The sequence below is a fragment of the Dermochelys coriacea genome, chromosome 22 (assembly GCF_009764565.3).
Source record: "Dermochelys coriacea isolate rDerCor1 chromosome 22, rDerCor1.pri.v4, whole genome shotgun sequence".
NCBI classification, from domain to species: domain Eukaryota; kingdom Metazoa; phylum Chordata; order Testudines; family Dermochelyidae; genus Dermochelys; species Dermochelys coriacea.
In genome coordinates, this window is record NC_050089.1 from 1,236,243 (window position 1) to 1,252,227 (window position 15,985).

A 15,985-nucleotide genomic window follows, 5' to 3' on the forward strand; every position below is an offset into this window, starting at 1 on the left:
AGGAGTACTTGTGGCACCTTAGAGACTAACAAATATTAGTCTCTAAGGTGCCACAAGTACTCCTTTTCAGTCTGTATGGTATCAGACAAGCGAGGGGGCTCCCTCATTTGGGGGATTCACCCACATGGAGGGGGCTGGCTGGTTGGAGGGTGTTCGTTCAGTCAGGGGGTCATACACATAAAGGAGAGCTGACAGATTTGGAGGGAGCCAGACACATGCGGGATTGTCTCTAGTGGGGTGGTACCCCACATTTTGTGGCACTGTCTGAGGGCTAGACACAGGGATTGGTGGGGCTTCTTCAGCCGCACTGAGGCACAGAGAACAAGCTGATCCCTCAGCCTGTTTGCTATGAGATCTGGCTAAACCCAAACACAACAGAGGCCCGTGGCGCAGGAGTGAAATGGCTGGGACCTAGGGCGCTTCTTGTCCGGGAAAGCACGGGGAACCCGCTGAACTAGCACTGGGGGGTCGGGGTTAGCATCACCCAGAGGCGAAGGACCGGGAAGGGCAGGTCTCAGAGGAGAGAGGATCCATGCACAGGAGCAGGGCAGGGCGAGACACGTTGCCCATGTGCCCCGCCATCCCCAGAGCCCGCAGGGCTCCTCATGAGAGCCCGGGCAGCCAGAGGCAGAGGGCCCCCGGCACGAGGGGATGGCGGGAGCGGCGCGGCTCATGGGACGCTGCATGAGCCTCGCCCGCCAGCGCTCAAACCCCTCCGGGCTGAGGAACTGGGCACCCAGGCCCGGCGCCGCCACGGCTGGGGGCGGGGCCCAGCTGGAGTCTCCCGCCCCGGAACGAGGAGGCGGGGCCGGCCTCGCCGCGAGCCAAGCTGCCGTTTTCCGTCCTCAGTCGCGGACCGCCTGTCACGTGGTGGGGCCGAGAGTTGCTTTAACCAAAGGTTTCAGAGTAGCAGCCGTGTTAGTCTGTATTCGCAAAAAGAAAAGGAGGACTTGTGGCACCTTAGAGACTAACAAATTTATTAGAGCATAAGCTTTCGTGAGCTACAGCTCACTTCATTGGATGCATTTGGTGGAAAAAACAGAGGGGAGATTGATATACACACACAGAGAACATGAAACAATGGGTTTATCATACACACTGTAAGGAGAGTGATCACTTAAGATAAGCCATCACCAGCAGCGGGGGGGGGGGAAGGAGGAAAACCTTTCATGGTGACAAGCAAGGTAGGCTAATTCCAGCAGTTAACAAGAATATCAGAGGAACAGTGGGGGGTGGGGCGGGGGGGAGAAATAACATGGGGAAATAGTTTTACTTTGTGTAATGACTCATCCATTCCCAGTCTCTATTCAGGCCTAAGTTAATTGTATCCAGTTTGCAAATTAATTCCAATTCAGCAGTCTCTCGTTGGAGTCTGTTTTTGAAGCTTTTTTGTTGAAGGATAGCCACTCTTAGGTCTGTGATCGAGTGACCAGAGAGATTGAAGTGTTCTCCAACTGGTTTTTGAATGTTATAATTCTTGACGTCTGATTTGTGTCCATTCATTCTTTTACGTAGAGACTGTCCAGTTGGGCCAATGTACATGGCAGAGGGGCATTGCTGGCACATGATGGCATAGATCACATTGGTAGATGCGCAGGTGAACGAGCCTCTGATAGTGTGGCTGATGTGATTAGGCCCTAGGATGGTGTCCCCTGAACAGATCTGTCCACATATAGGTGTCCCATCATAGGTGTCCCTTCCCCCCCCGCTGCTGGTGATGGCTCATCGTAAGTGATCACTCTCCTTACAGTGTGTCTGATAAACCCATTGTTCCATGTTCTCTGTGTGTGTATCAATCTCCCCTCTGTTTTTTCCAGCACATGCATCCGGGGAAGTGGGCTGTAGCTCAGGGAAGCTGCTGCTCTCAGAGTCGCTAGGGTGCCACAAGTCCTCCTTTTCTTTTAACCAAGGCGATACGGAGCCGCGCAGCGGGCCACATTGATTGGCGCCCAACGCTGCGCACTAACCAATCAGATGGCACATTTCAACACGCGCGGGGCGGCTGGTTGCCCGGGGAAACCGGCCGCGGAGAGCGGGTAAGCGGAGAAAGAGGCGCCGCTGAGCGGGGGATGCTGACTGGTGCATGTCCGCAGCCCGGAATAGAAGCTTATCTGCCATTGGCTCTCTTTGGCGCCTCGTCGTTTGAGCTTGAGCGGCTGGGGGAAAGCGAAGTGTCGGGGCCCGGCCCGGGCGCAGGGAGGCGCCGACGCCTTTGGCCCGGGCCCCGGCGGCGCCGCCCCCGCCCCCGCCCCCGCCCGCGAGACCGACCCCAGGGCCAGGCCAGGCCGGGGCTTCTCCGGCAACTCGAGTGCCCCGGAGTCCCCGCGCGCGGCCGGCTCGAGCGCTCCAGGCCGCCGCCCGCTCTCGCGCCCCTGGCGGGCTCCGCAGGGTGCGGCCGAGGCGGCTGCCGGGGGAGCGCGGGGGTGAGCTGAGGCCGGCGGAAGTTGGGCGCCCGCCCACAGCCTGTGCGGAGCGGGGCCCGTAGGTACCGGCACGAGGGGGGCTGTGCCGCGCTGCTTCGGGCAAACCGTGCCCGCCGCGTGGTGGGGCCCTGCAGTCCCGGCCGAGTCACACCCAGGTGGAGGACCCCGCTGCAGAGCAAAACCCTGCCCCCCCCCGTCTGGACAGAATCGTCCCACGCGCTGGGTCCGGCCTGTGGGGTGCCAGTGGCACCCCTTCGAGGTGCCTGGAAACGCCAGATTATTTCTGTGCCCGCGGGGGGAATGACCAGAACGATTTTCCTACCGTGCTGATGGACTGTGGCTGAATCCTAGCCCATTAGTAGCTTTCCTTGGTGGGTGAAAAATGTGTTGTCTCGGCTTGTAGTAGAAGAGGTTACTAGATCTTTAAACATTAATCGTTCCAAATGCCAGTTGTCATCGGTGAAAGGTAATTCACCTAAATTTGAAAGCATACATAAAATACACCAAAAGAAAAGGATTTTTCCACCGAATGCATCCGATGGAGTGAGCTGTAGCTCAGGAAAGCTTATGCTCAAATAAATTTGCTGGTCTCTAAGGTGCCACAAGTATCCACAAAAAGAAAAGGAGTGCAGACTAACACGGCTGCTACTCTGAAACCTATAAAATACACAAAAAGAAAAGGAGTGCAGACTAACACGGCTGCTACTCTGAAACCTATAAAATACACAAAAAGAAAAGGAGTGCAGACTAACACGGCTGCTACTCTGAAACCTATAAAATACACAAAAAGAAAAGGAGTGCAGACTAATACGGCTGCTACTCTGAAACCTATAAAATACACAAAGAAAAGGAGTACTTGTGGCACCTTGGAGACTAAAAAAATTTATAAAAACAACAAACCTATAAAATACACAGTATGTAAACTCCCTTAGTGTATTTGACTGATGCACTCTTTTGTAATGATAACCTTTATTTATGTAGCACCTTTCGTCTAGCTGGCTCCCAAAATGTACATATTTAACAAATGGTATACAAACTATACACCAGGATCACTTCACTAAGATATACTCCTCTTGGGTGGAATGCATTTCATAGTACACACAACACTACGTAACAGTTTAGAATATAAATTTATTTTTTAAAAAGTCCATATGAAGCTGGAATTGGAGCAGGAATTTGGGTAAATAGAACATAGTTAACAAATAGTCCTACAACAAAAATCTCCTTGTTCTTATGCTTCCAGTGTCTTCACATAGCATTACCTGAAGAATAATTACCAGATGAAATTGCTAGCCTGAGGAGATGGTAGTTAGTTTCCCAGGTTGTTCTCTGCACTTAGATTGTTAGTGTTAAAGTATTTGTTTTTATTTTTGAATAGTTACATGTTTTAAAAATGGAACTTGCAGATAAAATCTATCCTCTGTGTGATTGAGGAGGCCAGCCGAAGCAGGTTTGCTGATGCTTTCTCTCTCTTCCAGAATGGCTGGTACTGTGCTTGGGGTGGGGCCAGGAGTATTTATTTTAGCGCTGCTCTGTGTCTTGATGTTGCTGCTCTGCATGCTATTATCCAGGACCTCTGGTCTTGCAAGGTAAGGAGATGTAGCCTTCTGGATAAAGAAAGCTAAAGTTATTAGAAGTGAAATGTCTGACTGTCCTAGTACATCTGGATTTTAGGGCACTATTTCTTTAATTCCTCACAGCTTGAATAGGATCCATTTTAATCTCCTGTTAATAGCAGACTCTCATTAATTTAAGAGGGAGTTAGATTGAGTCCATAAACACTAACTAGCTCATTTGTAGTCTGCCCTCTCTCCATAGAGTGCTACAGTGTGTAGAGTGCTTGTACATGCCAAGTAGGGTGGGAAGGATTATTGGCGGATTTGGGGTGTGAACTGTCATTTATTTATTTATTTATTTATTTCATTCCTAAAGGCACTTTTCCAGGGCTTGGCCTTTCCCATTTGTCTTTCTGTTGCAGCAGTGAAGATTAAATCACTTCAGGAGCTTGTCACTCTAAAGCCCATGTGTGGCTGTGGGACAGGATGCTGATTGACTAAGAGACTCATCTGTTTTTTAAGTCTTTGCTCACTGAGCCAAGATTCCCCCCCCCCCGTGAAAGTCGAGTAAATAATTAAAATGATTGATTCAAGCAAATGTAACTATTTCCCAGTGCTCTTACGGGTAGGCAGTACAGAGACTAATCCAGTACCAGGCTGCAGCAAAACATCCAATTCAAATCTTACGCTACAAGTCTGAGACTTTCAATACTGCCTAGGGGATCAAGTGGAAATTGTGTGACCAGTTGCCCTAAGTGGTTTTGAAAATCAGATTTTCTGGGTACTGCTTCACTACCAGTATCTCTGATTTATGGGGAATGACTATCTTTCATTTCAGGATGTTGGCACTTTATATCTTAATGGGAAAGACAAAAGAAGAGTAGAATTCTTTTGAATTTGTGAGGGCTGCTTTTTTTTTTTTTTGGAGTCCTGTGGCTGCACTAAATACCTGGGCTGGGGTTAGGCCGAGAAGGGGGATATGGGGATATTGGTTTGTTTGTTGTGGTATGGACAAAATGTGAGCATTATCAATGTCTCATTTATAAAAGGAGCTGGGTGGCTGGGAGACTTAATATTGGGATTCTTCCTGTCCAATTTCTTTCCTCAGATTCTCTGTCATTATGGTTTTCTTCTCTGCTGTGATCGTTATGTTGGTTCTGTTACTTTTCCCTCGTGCCAGTGAGTTCCCAGCACCAGCTACAGAAATGAAGGTAAATTCATGGTTTCTTTTCCCCATTTCAGGCTCGTTGTTCTGGTGGTTGCACATTATTCAATTTAGGCCATTGGCTTTCAGACGGGGTGGGGTGAAATGAGGTTGTCAGAGGACGTGGGGCTGTGGCTGACCAGGTGTCCAGGACAGGGCAGGATAGCAATTGAGAGAGTGTGCAGGGAGTCCCTTGCATTTAGATACGGGGGATGGAAGCTCAGCCCAGCCTCAGCAGCAGCTTGCTGCTTTCTCTCTCCTTCCTTCTTTGACCACTGGTGACTCCCTGCCAGCTCTGCTCTCCTGCCCTAGATACCTGGCTGGCTGCACCCCTTTGGAGTCTGAGCAAGAGGCACAAGTAGAGTGGGGTGGTAAGGACTCCCTGGTCTGTTCCATGATGCCAAAGGCTTCTCTATGGGTAGAGCCAGCTGGGTCCTGCCACTGCCCAGAGGTGAGCAACCTGCTGTCCTCAGTGAGTCATTTTCTGACATGGATGAATGGGAGTTCATAGATCTAAGACCAGAAGGGATCATTATGATTATCTAATCAAACCTCCTATATAGCACAGGCTATAAAACTTCCCCCAGCTAATTCCTAGAGCTGGTCTTTTTTTTTTTTTTTTTTTTAAAATCTAATCTTGATTTTAAAATGTCATCATGGAGAGTCTACTACGACCCTTGGTACACTGTTCCAATGGTTAATTACTCGCACAGTCTGAATTTATCTAGCTTTAACTTTCAGCCATTGAATCATGTTATACCTTTCTCAGCTAGATAGAAGAGGAGTTCTTTATTAAGTATTTGTTTCCCATGTCGGTACTTGTAGACTGTGATCAAGTCACCCCTCCACCTTCTCTTTGTTAAACTCAAGGAGCTCAATCTGTTTAGTTTATCACCATACAGCGTGTTTTCTAATCCTGTAATCGTTCTTGTGGCTCTTCTCTGAACCTTCTCCAATATATCACCATCCTTCTTTGAACTGCGGACACCAGAACCGGACACAGTATTCTAGTATCAGTCACACCAATGCCAAGTACAGAGGTAAAATAACCTCTCTACTCCTATTTGAGTTTCCCCTATTTATAAATCCAAGGGTCTCATTAGCTCTTTTGGCCACAATGCCACACTGGGAGTTCATGTTCAGTTGACTATCCACTACAACCTCCAAATCTTTTTCAGAGTCACTGGTTCCCAGGATTGAGTCCCCCATCCTGTACATATGGCCTACATTCTTTGTTCCTAGATGTATACATTTACATTTAGCTGTATTAAATGCATATTGTTTGCCTGTGCCCATTTTACCAAGCGATCCAGATAGCTCTGAATCCGTGACTTGTCCTCTTCATTATTTAGCGCACACCCAATTTTTGTGTCATCCACAAACTTTATCAGTGGTGATTTTGTTCTTTTCCAGAAAAAAAGAAAAGGAGTACTTGTGGCACCTTAAAGACTAACAAATTTATTTGGGCATAAGCTTTCGTGTTGATAAAAATGTTAAACAGCATAGGACCAAGAACTGAGCCCTGCAGGACCCCAGTGGAAACAAACCTGTTCGTGACAATTCCTTGTTTACAGTTAAGTTTGCAGTTAGACAGTTTTTAATCCATTTAATGAGTGCCGTATTAATTTTAAATTCTAATTTTTTAATCAGAATGTTGAGCAGTACCAAGTCCAAAACTTTATGGAAGTCTAAATCTGTTAGGTCAACACTATTACCTTTATCAAGCAAACTTGTGTTCTCATTTAAAAAAAAAAAATCAAGTTAGTTTGATAGGGTCTATTTTCCATAAACCCACACTGATTCACATTAATTTCATTACATTCCTTTTGGTCTTTATTAATCAAGTCACTTATCAGTTGCTCCATTATCTTACCCAGGGTCAGTGTGAGGCTGATAGGCCTATAATTATTCGGGTCATCATGTTTACCGTCTTTAAAAATTGGCACAATGTTCGCTCTCCAAGTCTTCTGGAACTTCCCCAGTTCTCTAAAACTTATTGAAAATCTATGTTAATGGTCTAGTGAGCTGCTCAGCCAGTTCTTTCAAAACTCTTGGATGCAAATTATCTGGACCTACTGATTTTAGTAACTTCTGTTTCACATTCTTCAAAGATACTAATGGAATGGAAAGAGTGTTGTCCACACCATATGATGAGACTGTATCATCTGGTTTCACCCCCAACTCCCCTCCCAATACTTGCTTTTTCTGCATTATTATTGATAATTTTACCATTTCCATCTGCCATGCTGGAGCCTCCGCATTTATTTATTGACAAATATAACTTGCAGAATTTTTAAATTTTTTGCACAGAATGCCCTCAGGAGTAGCTTTAGGACATTGTCTGCATCTGATGAAGTGAGCTGTAGCTCACGAAAGCTTATGCTCAAATAAATTTGTTAGTCTCTAAGGTGCCACAAGTACTCCTTTTCTTTTTGCGAATATAGACTAACGCGGCTGCTACTCTGAAACCTGTCATTGTCTTCACAGCAGCCTTTGTTTCTGAGCAGATGTGCTACAGGGTTACATGTCAACTTCAGCTTTCTCAGGGTATGTGGCTTCATTCCTAGGTACAATGAGCTGCAGTGATCAAACTTGAAGTGCACAAAAGCATGGATCCCTGTAGCCAGGTCTGTGCCCAATAGAATGGGCTGCAGTTTGCTGACCATCTGTAATGAGAAGTGAGTGCTATTTGCAGCTGTGGCTATATGAGCATCCTGAGTCCCCTACCTTTCATCTCTGCAGCATGTACATGCTAGGGACACAGGGTTTATCACACACACCAAGAAGGAAAACTTTGTGGGAGCCCCTTGTTAAGATATTGGGAGCACATCACTACTGTAGTTTCCATCCTGACTCTCTCAATCCCTGTTGCTATCTGGAGTAACCCAAACTACTGTATTCTGGATTTCTTGCATTTGACAGTTCTGCTTGTATTCTTACAAACTGGTATTTGCATCCCTACAGATCCTACCTCCTAGTTCCTTTCCCCAGAAGTCCTTAGTCAGGATTGGAACTCTTTATGTGCAGTGCTTTGGTGGCCTAGCCTGTTTGTGCAGTATAGTTTCTAATCAGGAGCTGCAGTGTCCTGCCATCTTTCTGGTATGCAGGAAAGTTTTTGCGTTCTGCCAGGATAGTTCTTACTCCCTGATTAACTGACTCTGAGGTAGAGGCATTTGTCATTCTTTTAATCGGAGCCCACCCATGCCTCGCCATCACCTCACTGCTCAAACCCTCCTAGAGCCTTTGCTTGGCTCCTGCCTTGAGCACTGTACCTCTCCCGTCATCTCTTTCTACCCTCCATGTACTCAGAACATCTCTGCTAAAGTCATCTCCTCCTCCTCCTGCCATGTTTCATGTTCCCTCTCCACCATATACACACCCTCATGTACTTTCTTTAATTCTGCTGTGGGTCCTGGTCTCTTGCCACTTCTTCCCTCATGTGCTCCTTTGGCAACTCACAACCTTTTCTCTCTCCTCCTTTGTCTCTTTCTTCAACTTTGATCTTTTCACCTTCCATCAGGCTGCCCTCTGGCCCCATGTAGAACAATCTTCATCATCTTATCCATTAAACTTCAGTGCTCTCTCCTCTTTGGTATTTCATTTGCCTCTTCACCAGTAATATTCCCCATACTGTCTGTGTCTGGTCTTTGTCTTAGCTTAAAATCTTCAGAGCAGGAAATGTGGCTTGCTCTGCATCTGTAAATTGCTGTAAAAATCCCATTTATAGTGCAAGAGATTTACAATTTTGATAATCCCATAATACTTCAGTCTGTGAGCTTTTCACATTCTCTTTCCTGTCACTGTTACCCTGCTAGAGTGCTTCTTCGTGTCCCCTATCTGCCCTTCTTCTGGGGCAATTATAATCCTGCCCCTTCTAAAATACAGTTTCACTTGCATGTCAACTGCCTCCAGAAGAGTCAATCTAGATTAACCCATCAGAGCATTCAGAGTCTTCATTACCAGTAATCTGGCTCCCTTTTGGGTCCATCAGCAAATGCCCTTTCTGTGCTTGTTCTCCCTCTTGACAAAGGTTTCCTAGTACTAATGATTTAAATTCCTCACTCTTTACACCATCTTTTCACTCACACACTGCAGCTCTTGGTTCTCCTGTTTTGCTGGGCTTGCCTGGGAATGCAGCTGGAAGATAGGCCTCTACGGCAGATTGCTCTTGAATTTTTCTTAGAGTGTCCTAGTTTGTAGGTACTGACAGATTCTCATACCACAGTTTTCACCAAAAGGTTTGTGAACTAGACTCTTAGTAGGCAAATGATCCTATGGTTCCTTTATCATCGCACACCTGACTTTGTCCCAGTGATTAAAAAGCCCTTTCTTAGCACTGTGATTTCCTGTGTCCTTGAGGAACTCTCAGAGCTTGAGGAATGTTCACCCTGTTCTTCTGCAGTTGGAAGACAAGTACCTTCTAAGGGAAACTTTCTGTTCCTCCGTGGTTTTCCTCTGGCAGGATACCGGCTGTTTGACTGGAGGATGCAGGCAGTTCGTTCTGTGGTGAGTCTGCTGTACTGCACTCCAAGGTGGCTTGCCTCAAAACCCCTCTGTCTCTTGCTTGTTGCACGGTGCAGCCTGCCTGGTTTTTGCTTGGTTTCTGGGAATTCAAGCTGCCTCCATCGTTTCTTGCTCACATTTCTAAGTTAGACTGCAAATGCTTTGGTTCAGGGACCATACCTTTCTTTCCCTTCCTTGCAGCACCCAGCAGGCTTTTGAGCATTATAGTGTAATAATCACTTGTCAAGTAGTCCTGCATTCAGCACCCTGCCTGACCCTCCACTGACTTTCTCAGTCATTTACCTCTAATTCCACTTGCCTTCTGTCTCAGAGCCCGATTGGTGTCCTTTTACCTTCCTAAGAGCTTAGTCTCTGTTGGCCATAGTTTAGATGGTGGATTCTCTTGACTCCTGCTCACACCATGCTGCTTTCTGTGTTTGTCTTATTCTTGCTCCACATCTCCCAGCCCTTCTGTAGGTGTTTGGGGCTTTGGATACCCAAAGTGCTCTTTCCCATATTCCATTATTAGCATGCAGAGAAATGATGCTCACTTTTCTAAATATTGAGTTGTGAGGTATGTGTGATGTTCCCCTGGTGTTATCTGGACCGATTGATCTGCTAGGTCACTCCAATCCTTGACTCTGGGAGCCAGCCTTACCCTGCTCTGCTGTGAGAATCCCCACTCCTGGGCTGTTCAGACAGCCTCTAGCATTTAAGCAGCTCCCAGCTACGTGAGTGAGCACTTTTGGCCAGCCACTGCTTGGATTGTGCAATCGAATGACGCTAGCCAATATCTGCGGTCCCAGACACAACCCTAGGAACCGCCGTCTTGCAGTGCCCAGTTATGCCCGTTGGATGCTGCAAGCTTATATGAGTTCGTCAATTTAACAAATAAATTGATATGTATCAGGCTTGTTATCCCAAGGGGAGTCTCTGATATGCTTCAAACTAATGCACTGCTTCTGGTAGAATAAACAAATTTATTAACTACAAAAGATAGATTTGAAGTGATTATAAGTCAAAGAACAAGAAGTGAGATTTGGTCAAATGAAATAAAAGCAAAACACATTCTAAGCCAATCTTAACACTTTCAGTGCCCTTACAAACTTAGATGTTCTCATCACAGACTGGCTGGTTGCCCTTCAGCCAGGCTCTCCCCTTTGATCAGCACTTCAGTTGCTTGGTGGTGGTGTCTGGAGGTGGAGTTGGAAAAGAGCCAGCATGGCAAACGTCTTTCCCTTTTATCATGTCCTTTCTTCCCTCTTTGCTTTCCCCCCCTCCCCCTTCAGAATCAGGTGAGCATTACCTCTTCATAGTCCCAAACTGACCAAGGGAAGGGGGTGACTCCCTCAAGAGTCCAACAGATCCTTTGTTGCTACCTAGGACAGTGTCCTTTGTTCCTGTGAGGCTGGGCTGGGTTTGTCCCATACTTGCCCTGATGAGGTGTGAACTGATCGCCATATTTGGGGTCGGGAAGGAATTTTCCTCCAGGGCAGATTGGAAGAGGCCCTGGGGGTTTTTCGCCTTCCTCTGTGGCATGGGTCACTTGCTGGAGGATTCTTGGCACCTTGAAGTCTTTAAACCATGATTTGAGGACTTCAATAGCTCAGACATAGGTGAGAGGTTTAGTGGCAGGAGTGGGTAGGTGAGATTCTGTGGCCTGCATTGTGCAGGTTGTCGGACTAGATGATCATGATGGTCCCTTCTGACCTTAATATCTATGAATCTATGAACTGCCCCTCTGCTCCTGGAGAGTTTTTGCCTGGGCTTGTTTTAAGCTATAAGGACACGTTTTCAGCCTCATAACTATATACGTGAAATTACGACCTATAACATTACTGTGACAACAATGCTCCGTGTGCCATGAGCCTTCCAAAGACACCTATCATGACGAACTTTGCATTGCATACCACACAATCATATTAAAGAATGAACATGGTGCAAGGTGTTTCACTAAGGTACAGAGTGTCACAGTGTGGTATGAGAGGTTCTTTTTTTTTTTTTGTTTGTTTTTTCTCTCTCCCCTCCTCCCTTCCCCCGTCCCCCATCCGGCATGTAAATTGCCTTGCTCCAAGTAAATCTTGGAGCTGAGATCAAGGGCCATGGTGGAAATAAGTTATAGTGTACATGTTAGACAAGCCAGCAGAATGAATACTCTTTTACAGGATCTTCAATACTTGCCTCTGAAGCAGCCCAGCTCGATACGATATCAATAATACATGGCCTGGGCTTTCTATGCTCAAAGCATGCTAATTGGCTAATTAAAAAGTGAAAGTGTTGAACGAGCAAACACGTCACCCTCAAGAGACTTGTTCTGTAGCAGAGCCAAGGTCAAGCTTGTGTTAACACTGTTTCATAATACTCACCTTTGTTATAAGCAATCCCAGAAGCTCAGAGGATGATTTCATAATCCTGGGCTTTCTGGTTGGTGTTTCTCACTATCATTTTGTCTGCCTTCTGTGTCAGCATCTTCACTAAATAATCAGATACTCTTTTCCTGCCATGTATCCTCTGTAAGCAGAGTGGTGCCTTATATCAATGCCCATAACTATAAAGATCAGTGACTAGTATTCTGGAAGAAGCAGCTGTGTGACATGGAGTTCATGAGACAACTGGTTGACTTCAGGGAAATAATTGCTGGACAAGATTTCAGCTCTTGTCTCACTGTCATGACTTGTGGCCACATGTGATTCTAGTGAGCTGAGCCTGGTTAACTCAAGGCTATTTTGAACCTCATGGATCAGATTCTGCACTCCTGGTTCACCTCAGATTCCTGCTGAATTCTGTGGAAGTTTGGGTCCAAGGAATGCAGAATTGGGCTTCACTCCATGATTAAACACTTTCTCAGTCATCTAAATAGTAGGTACCTTGCTGCTTCATGGCTCAGCTTAATTCTCGCCTTAGAACTAAGCTTGAAACAGGATGGGAATAGGAACCTATTATATAAACCCACTCACAAGTGGTAGCATTCGAACCACTGTCCAGTAATCAGAACCAACAGAGAAATTCAGTGTGAGTACTACCATAAATGTGTGTCATGTGAACCTGTTAAATTTAAAATAAGAGGATGGCAACTCTGTGGGTCAAATGCTAGCACTGTGAGTTGGTATTCAGCAGAACAGGGTTTGAATTTCATCCTGCTTTGGAGTTGGCACACACAGCTCTAGAGGGAGAAGACATCCCCTTTGTTACTCAGCAGTCACCCCTGCCAGCGGGTTAGGCAGAGCAGCCTGCGTTTATCGGAGAAATCCTGCTGAGACATGGCACGTTTGGGAAGGGGTGTAGCCCCACCCCTGCCTGCATGGAGCTGCCACTTTTTATCTTGACTGGCTTTTCCTTTTCAAAAGGCCAAAAGTTCTATTCTGTTCTATTTTCTACTACCTGGCACACCAGCTCCCAGAGAACATTACTTACTCTTCTACAGCAAACTGGTCAAATTGCCATGGTACCTGCAATAGGGCTTTTGTTAACCGTGATAAAGAAGGAAATGCTGTTGTCTAATTTGTGACCTTTCCACTCTCCTCAGATTGTGGACACGTTCTTCATTGGTCGCTATGTCCTGGTCTCCCTTCTCAGTGTGACGTTTCTGGGAAGTCTGTTCCTGGTTCTAGTTCACCATATCTTGGAGCCAGTGTATGCTAAACCACTCTGAGTTAACTAGCTATTCTGAAGAAGGGAATTCCCCATGCTCCAAAACAGACAATATGTTACCAGTTGGGTAAAGAAAATATGCTCCCCTAATCTCTCCAGAAACCTTTCTTCAAGTGATGTTATGAGACCTCCTCTGATTTCCAGAATCAGCATCTGCATTCTGGGGCCCTGGCATCTCCAGAATGAAGTTGTAGAATGTGTATGCTTTGGACTGGATAATTACCAAATGTTGCTGCTGTGTCTTTCGAAGCTGAGACATGTTTCCTGGCAGAGACAGTCCTGTTTACAGATTTTATCGTGTCTCCAGTATTTTTTTTCCAGGGTTACGTGCATGATCTCTGTTCTATGGAAATTTAGCTGCTCTTGCTTCTCCTATTCCTCATCTACAGTTGTAGTCCTGGCTGAAATTTCCTAAAAGATCTGATCCTTACCTGAACCACTGGGGTCTAAAAGTCAGGCTGGAAATCTTTCCAACAAAGGAGGTGGTGCAGAATTCCATGATGGAGGCCTTTCCTGGTGCTGGTGCTTTTGGCTAAAAGTGGGAAGTATGGAAATACATAAATAAAAAGGGGAACTGAACTTGGAAGCTTTAGCCCAGTTCAGTTTGAACTGTGGGTGTTAGAAGTTTGGGTTGGTTCACCTGTCCTTGCCGTTTTTGGTATTGTAATCATTCTCGAAACACCTGAGAAATGATTTCTGAGGCAAAAGCAAGTGGAGAGGGTAAATTCATGGGAAAGTGAGATCTTATTTTTATGGCAATAAAGAAGCAGGAATAGGAAGAACTAAATGTTTCTCACTTTCCCTGGCTTAAAAAGCACTGACGTGGCAGTTCAAATGTGTTGCTTATACCCAGCTCTGAATCCGTGGGCTCTTTCAGAGACACTCTGGCACAAGCAAATGGATCCGTGTTGCCATTCTTGAGCTTGCCCTGAACTGGGGTTTAGTTTGCCGCCTCCTTGCTCCCTTGGAGAGGGTTGGGAAGGGGATTGTGAGCCCCTCTGTGCAGGGAGCTGAATGTGCGTGTCACTAGATATTCCCACCAGCACTTCAGGCAGGGAAACCTGCTGCAGAAGGTGGAACCACTGAAGGGATTTGAAGGGAGGCTAGGGACAAAATGGTAGGAGCAGATGTGTGGACCTCTCCCCCATGCTCTTCTGTGGGCTGAGGCGATCTGGCCTTGAGCCTAGAGCAAGAGTGAAGTTTTGAAAAGCAGCTTGCATAAAAACATAACATTTGAAAAATGCTGCAGGAGGAGGCTGTGGAGGAAAAGGTAGGACATGCTGCTTTCCACACATGACTAGGCCACCTGGGCCCAAACTTTCTACTGTAAAAACCATCTTTGGGCTGGGAATTGGGCCTGAGAAATTGTAGCCCAGAGGGTTTTTTTCCCAGACCCATTCAAAGTCCTGTATAATATATATGCTACCTTAGACACTTCCCTAACACCCAGGGCACTTGACAAAAACAGCTGCTATGCAGCTAGAGCATTTTAATAAAGAAATCGCACACTCATTCCAGGGCTAGGCTTTGTCATGAGCTCTTTTCTTCTCTTCCAGGTATTCCTTTGCACTCTGTTTTATTTAGTGAATTGTATTTAATGGATCCCTAAGGGCTTATTTGTTGCCCTCCCTTCCTTCTTCATGCAAGTGCAAAACTAATGAGTCCCTCTGAGAAGGCATTGGCTGACTAGTTCCTAGAGGACAAAATAAAGATTAATGTGTTTTTTAGCAATTTGATGACCGCTCCAGTCCCTATAACTGTGGAGGGGCCTTCATTTATGAGCAAAGCTGAAGGCTGGAGTTCTGGTGCCACTCACGCCCTTTTGGAAATTTGCCTTTTTGTATGCCAGCTGGTGATTGGCATGCAACTTTAGGCCTGGACTCTCCAAAGCCATATTGGGATTGGCCACTTGGGCCTTTCGCCTGATGCCATAGCCACGTACCTGCTCCCAGTGGGACACGCTTGATTGCTCAGTACTGAAAGGGGATGTGACTAAAAAATTTTCCCCTGAATGCATCCGATGAAGTGAGCTGTAGCTCACGAATGCTTAAGCTCAAATAAATTTGTTAGGCTCTAAGGTGCCACAAGTACTCCTTTTCTTTTTGCGAATACAGACTAACACGGCTGCTACTCTGAAACCTAAAAAATTCCAGTAGGACAATCTCCCTCTGCAGTGCTCTGGGGAACTTCTGGATACTCCATTGTTCCAGAAGGGAAAATAAATGGTTATTTCCAAAATTGTCCTTAAATTAGAAATGAGTGAAATAAGAATTTTGTCGTGTAATTTAGGGCATATCGCTCTTGTAACATTTTCTGGGCATTTGGGGGGCAATGTAGACATGTGTTTTTCGAACGCTGAATCAAACAAAAGTACACAGAGTCCCTTTCTAGGAAGATTCCCTCTCATAATTCAGGCAGGGTAGCCAATGGGGTAGGAGCTGGGGTAGGATAGATCATGGAAAAAAACCCACATCATTTATATAGACAAACACCTGAAGCCTCCGACTCCAGCCACGTCTGGAAAGTCAACCAATCCAACTCAGCTTTCTGGGATGCCTGGGTCAAACTTCAGCAGAATGGCCCAGGGAGCATTTTATGTTCTCAGAAGCACAACACACTCACACAGGGCAAACTTCTAATGCAAATGT

The 15,985-nt window shown here is 46.0% G+C and overlaps 1 protein-coding gene across 5 annotated transcripts; it reads left to right on the forward strand.

The window, feature by feature from the left end:
• Window positions 1-1,914: 1,914 nt before the first annotated feature.
• On the forward strand, window positions 1,915-15,176 carry TMEM218 (transmembrane protein 218). 5 transcript variants are annotated; one of them, XM_043500984.1, is made up of 5 exons: window positions 1,980-2,195; window positions 2,752-2,889; window positions 3,902-4,012; window positions 5,088-5,190; window positions 13,213-15,176. In XM_043500984.1, exons 2-5 carry the CDS (start codon window positions 2,867-2,869, stop codon window positions 13,336-13,338), a joined length of 363 nt encoding a protein of 120 aa, XP_043356919.1. In that variant the 5' UTR covers window positions 1,980-2,195; window positions 2,752-2,866; the 3' UTR covers window positions 13,339-15,176. The 5 variants fall into 5 exon arrangements, with proteins under 5 accessions (XP_038236575.1, XP_043356919.1, XP_043356920.1 ...); XM_038380647.2 differs by lacking the exon at window positions 2,752-2,889 and having other exon boundaries at window positions 1,915-2,036; XM_043500985.1 differs by lacking the exon at window positions 2,752-2,889 and having other exon boundaries at window positions 1,981-2,196.
• The last annotated feature ends 809 nt before the right edge of the window (window positions 15,177-15,985 follow it).

Coding starts and splice junctions, on each gene's coding strand:
- TMEM218 (XM_038380647.2), top strand. CDS start 1,975: ATGGCACATTTCAACACGCGCGGGGCGGCTGGTTGCCCGGGGAAACCG. Junction 2,037..3,901: donor AAACCGGCCGCGGAGAGCGG/GTAAGCGGAGAA, acceptor TCTCTCTTCCAG/AATGGCTGGTACTGTGCTTG. Junction 5,191..13,212: donor CACCAGCTACAGAAATGAAG/GTAAATTCATGG, acceptor CACTCTCCTCAG/ATTGTGGACACGTTCTTCAT.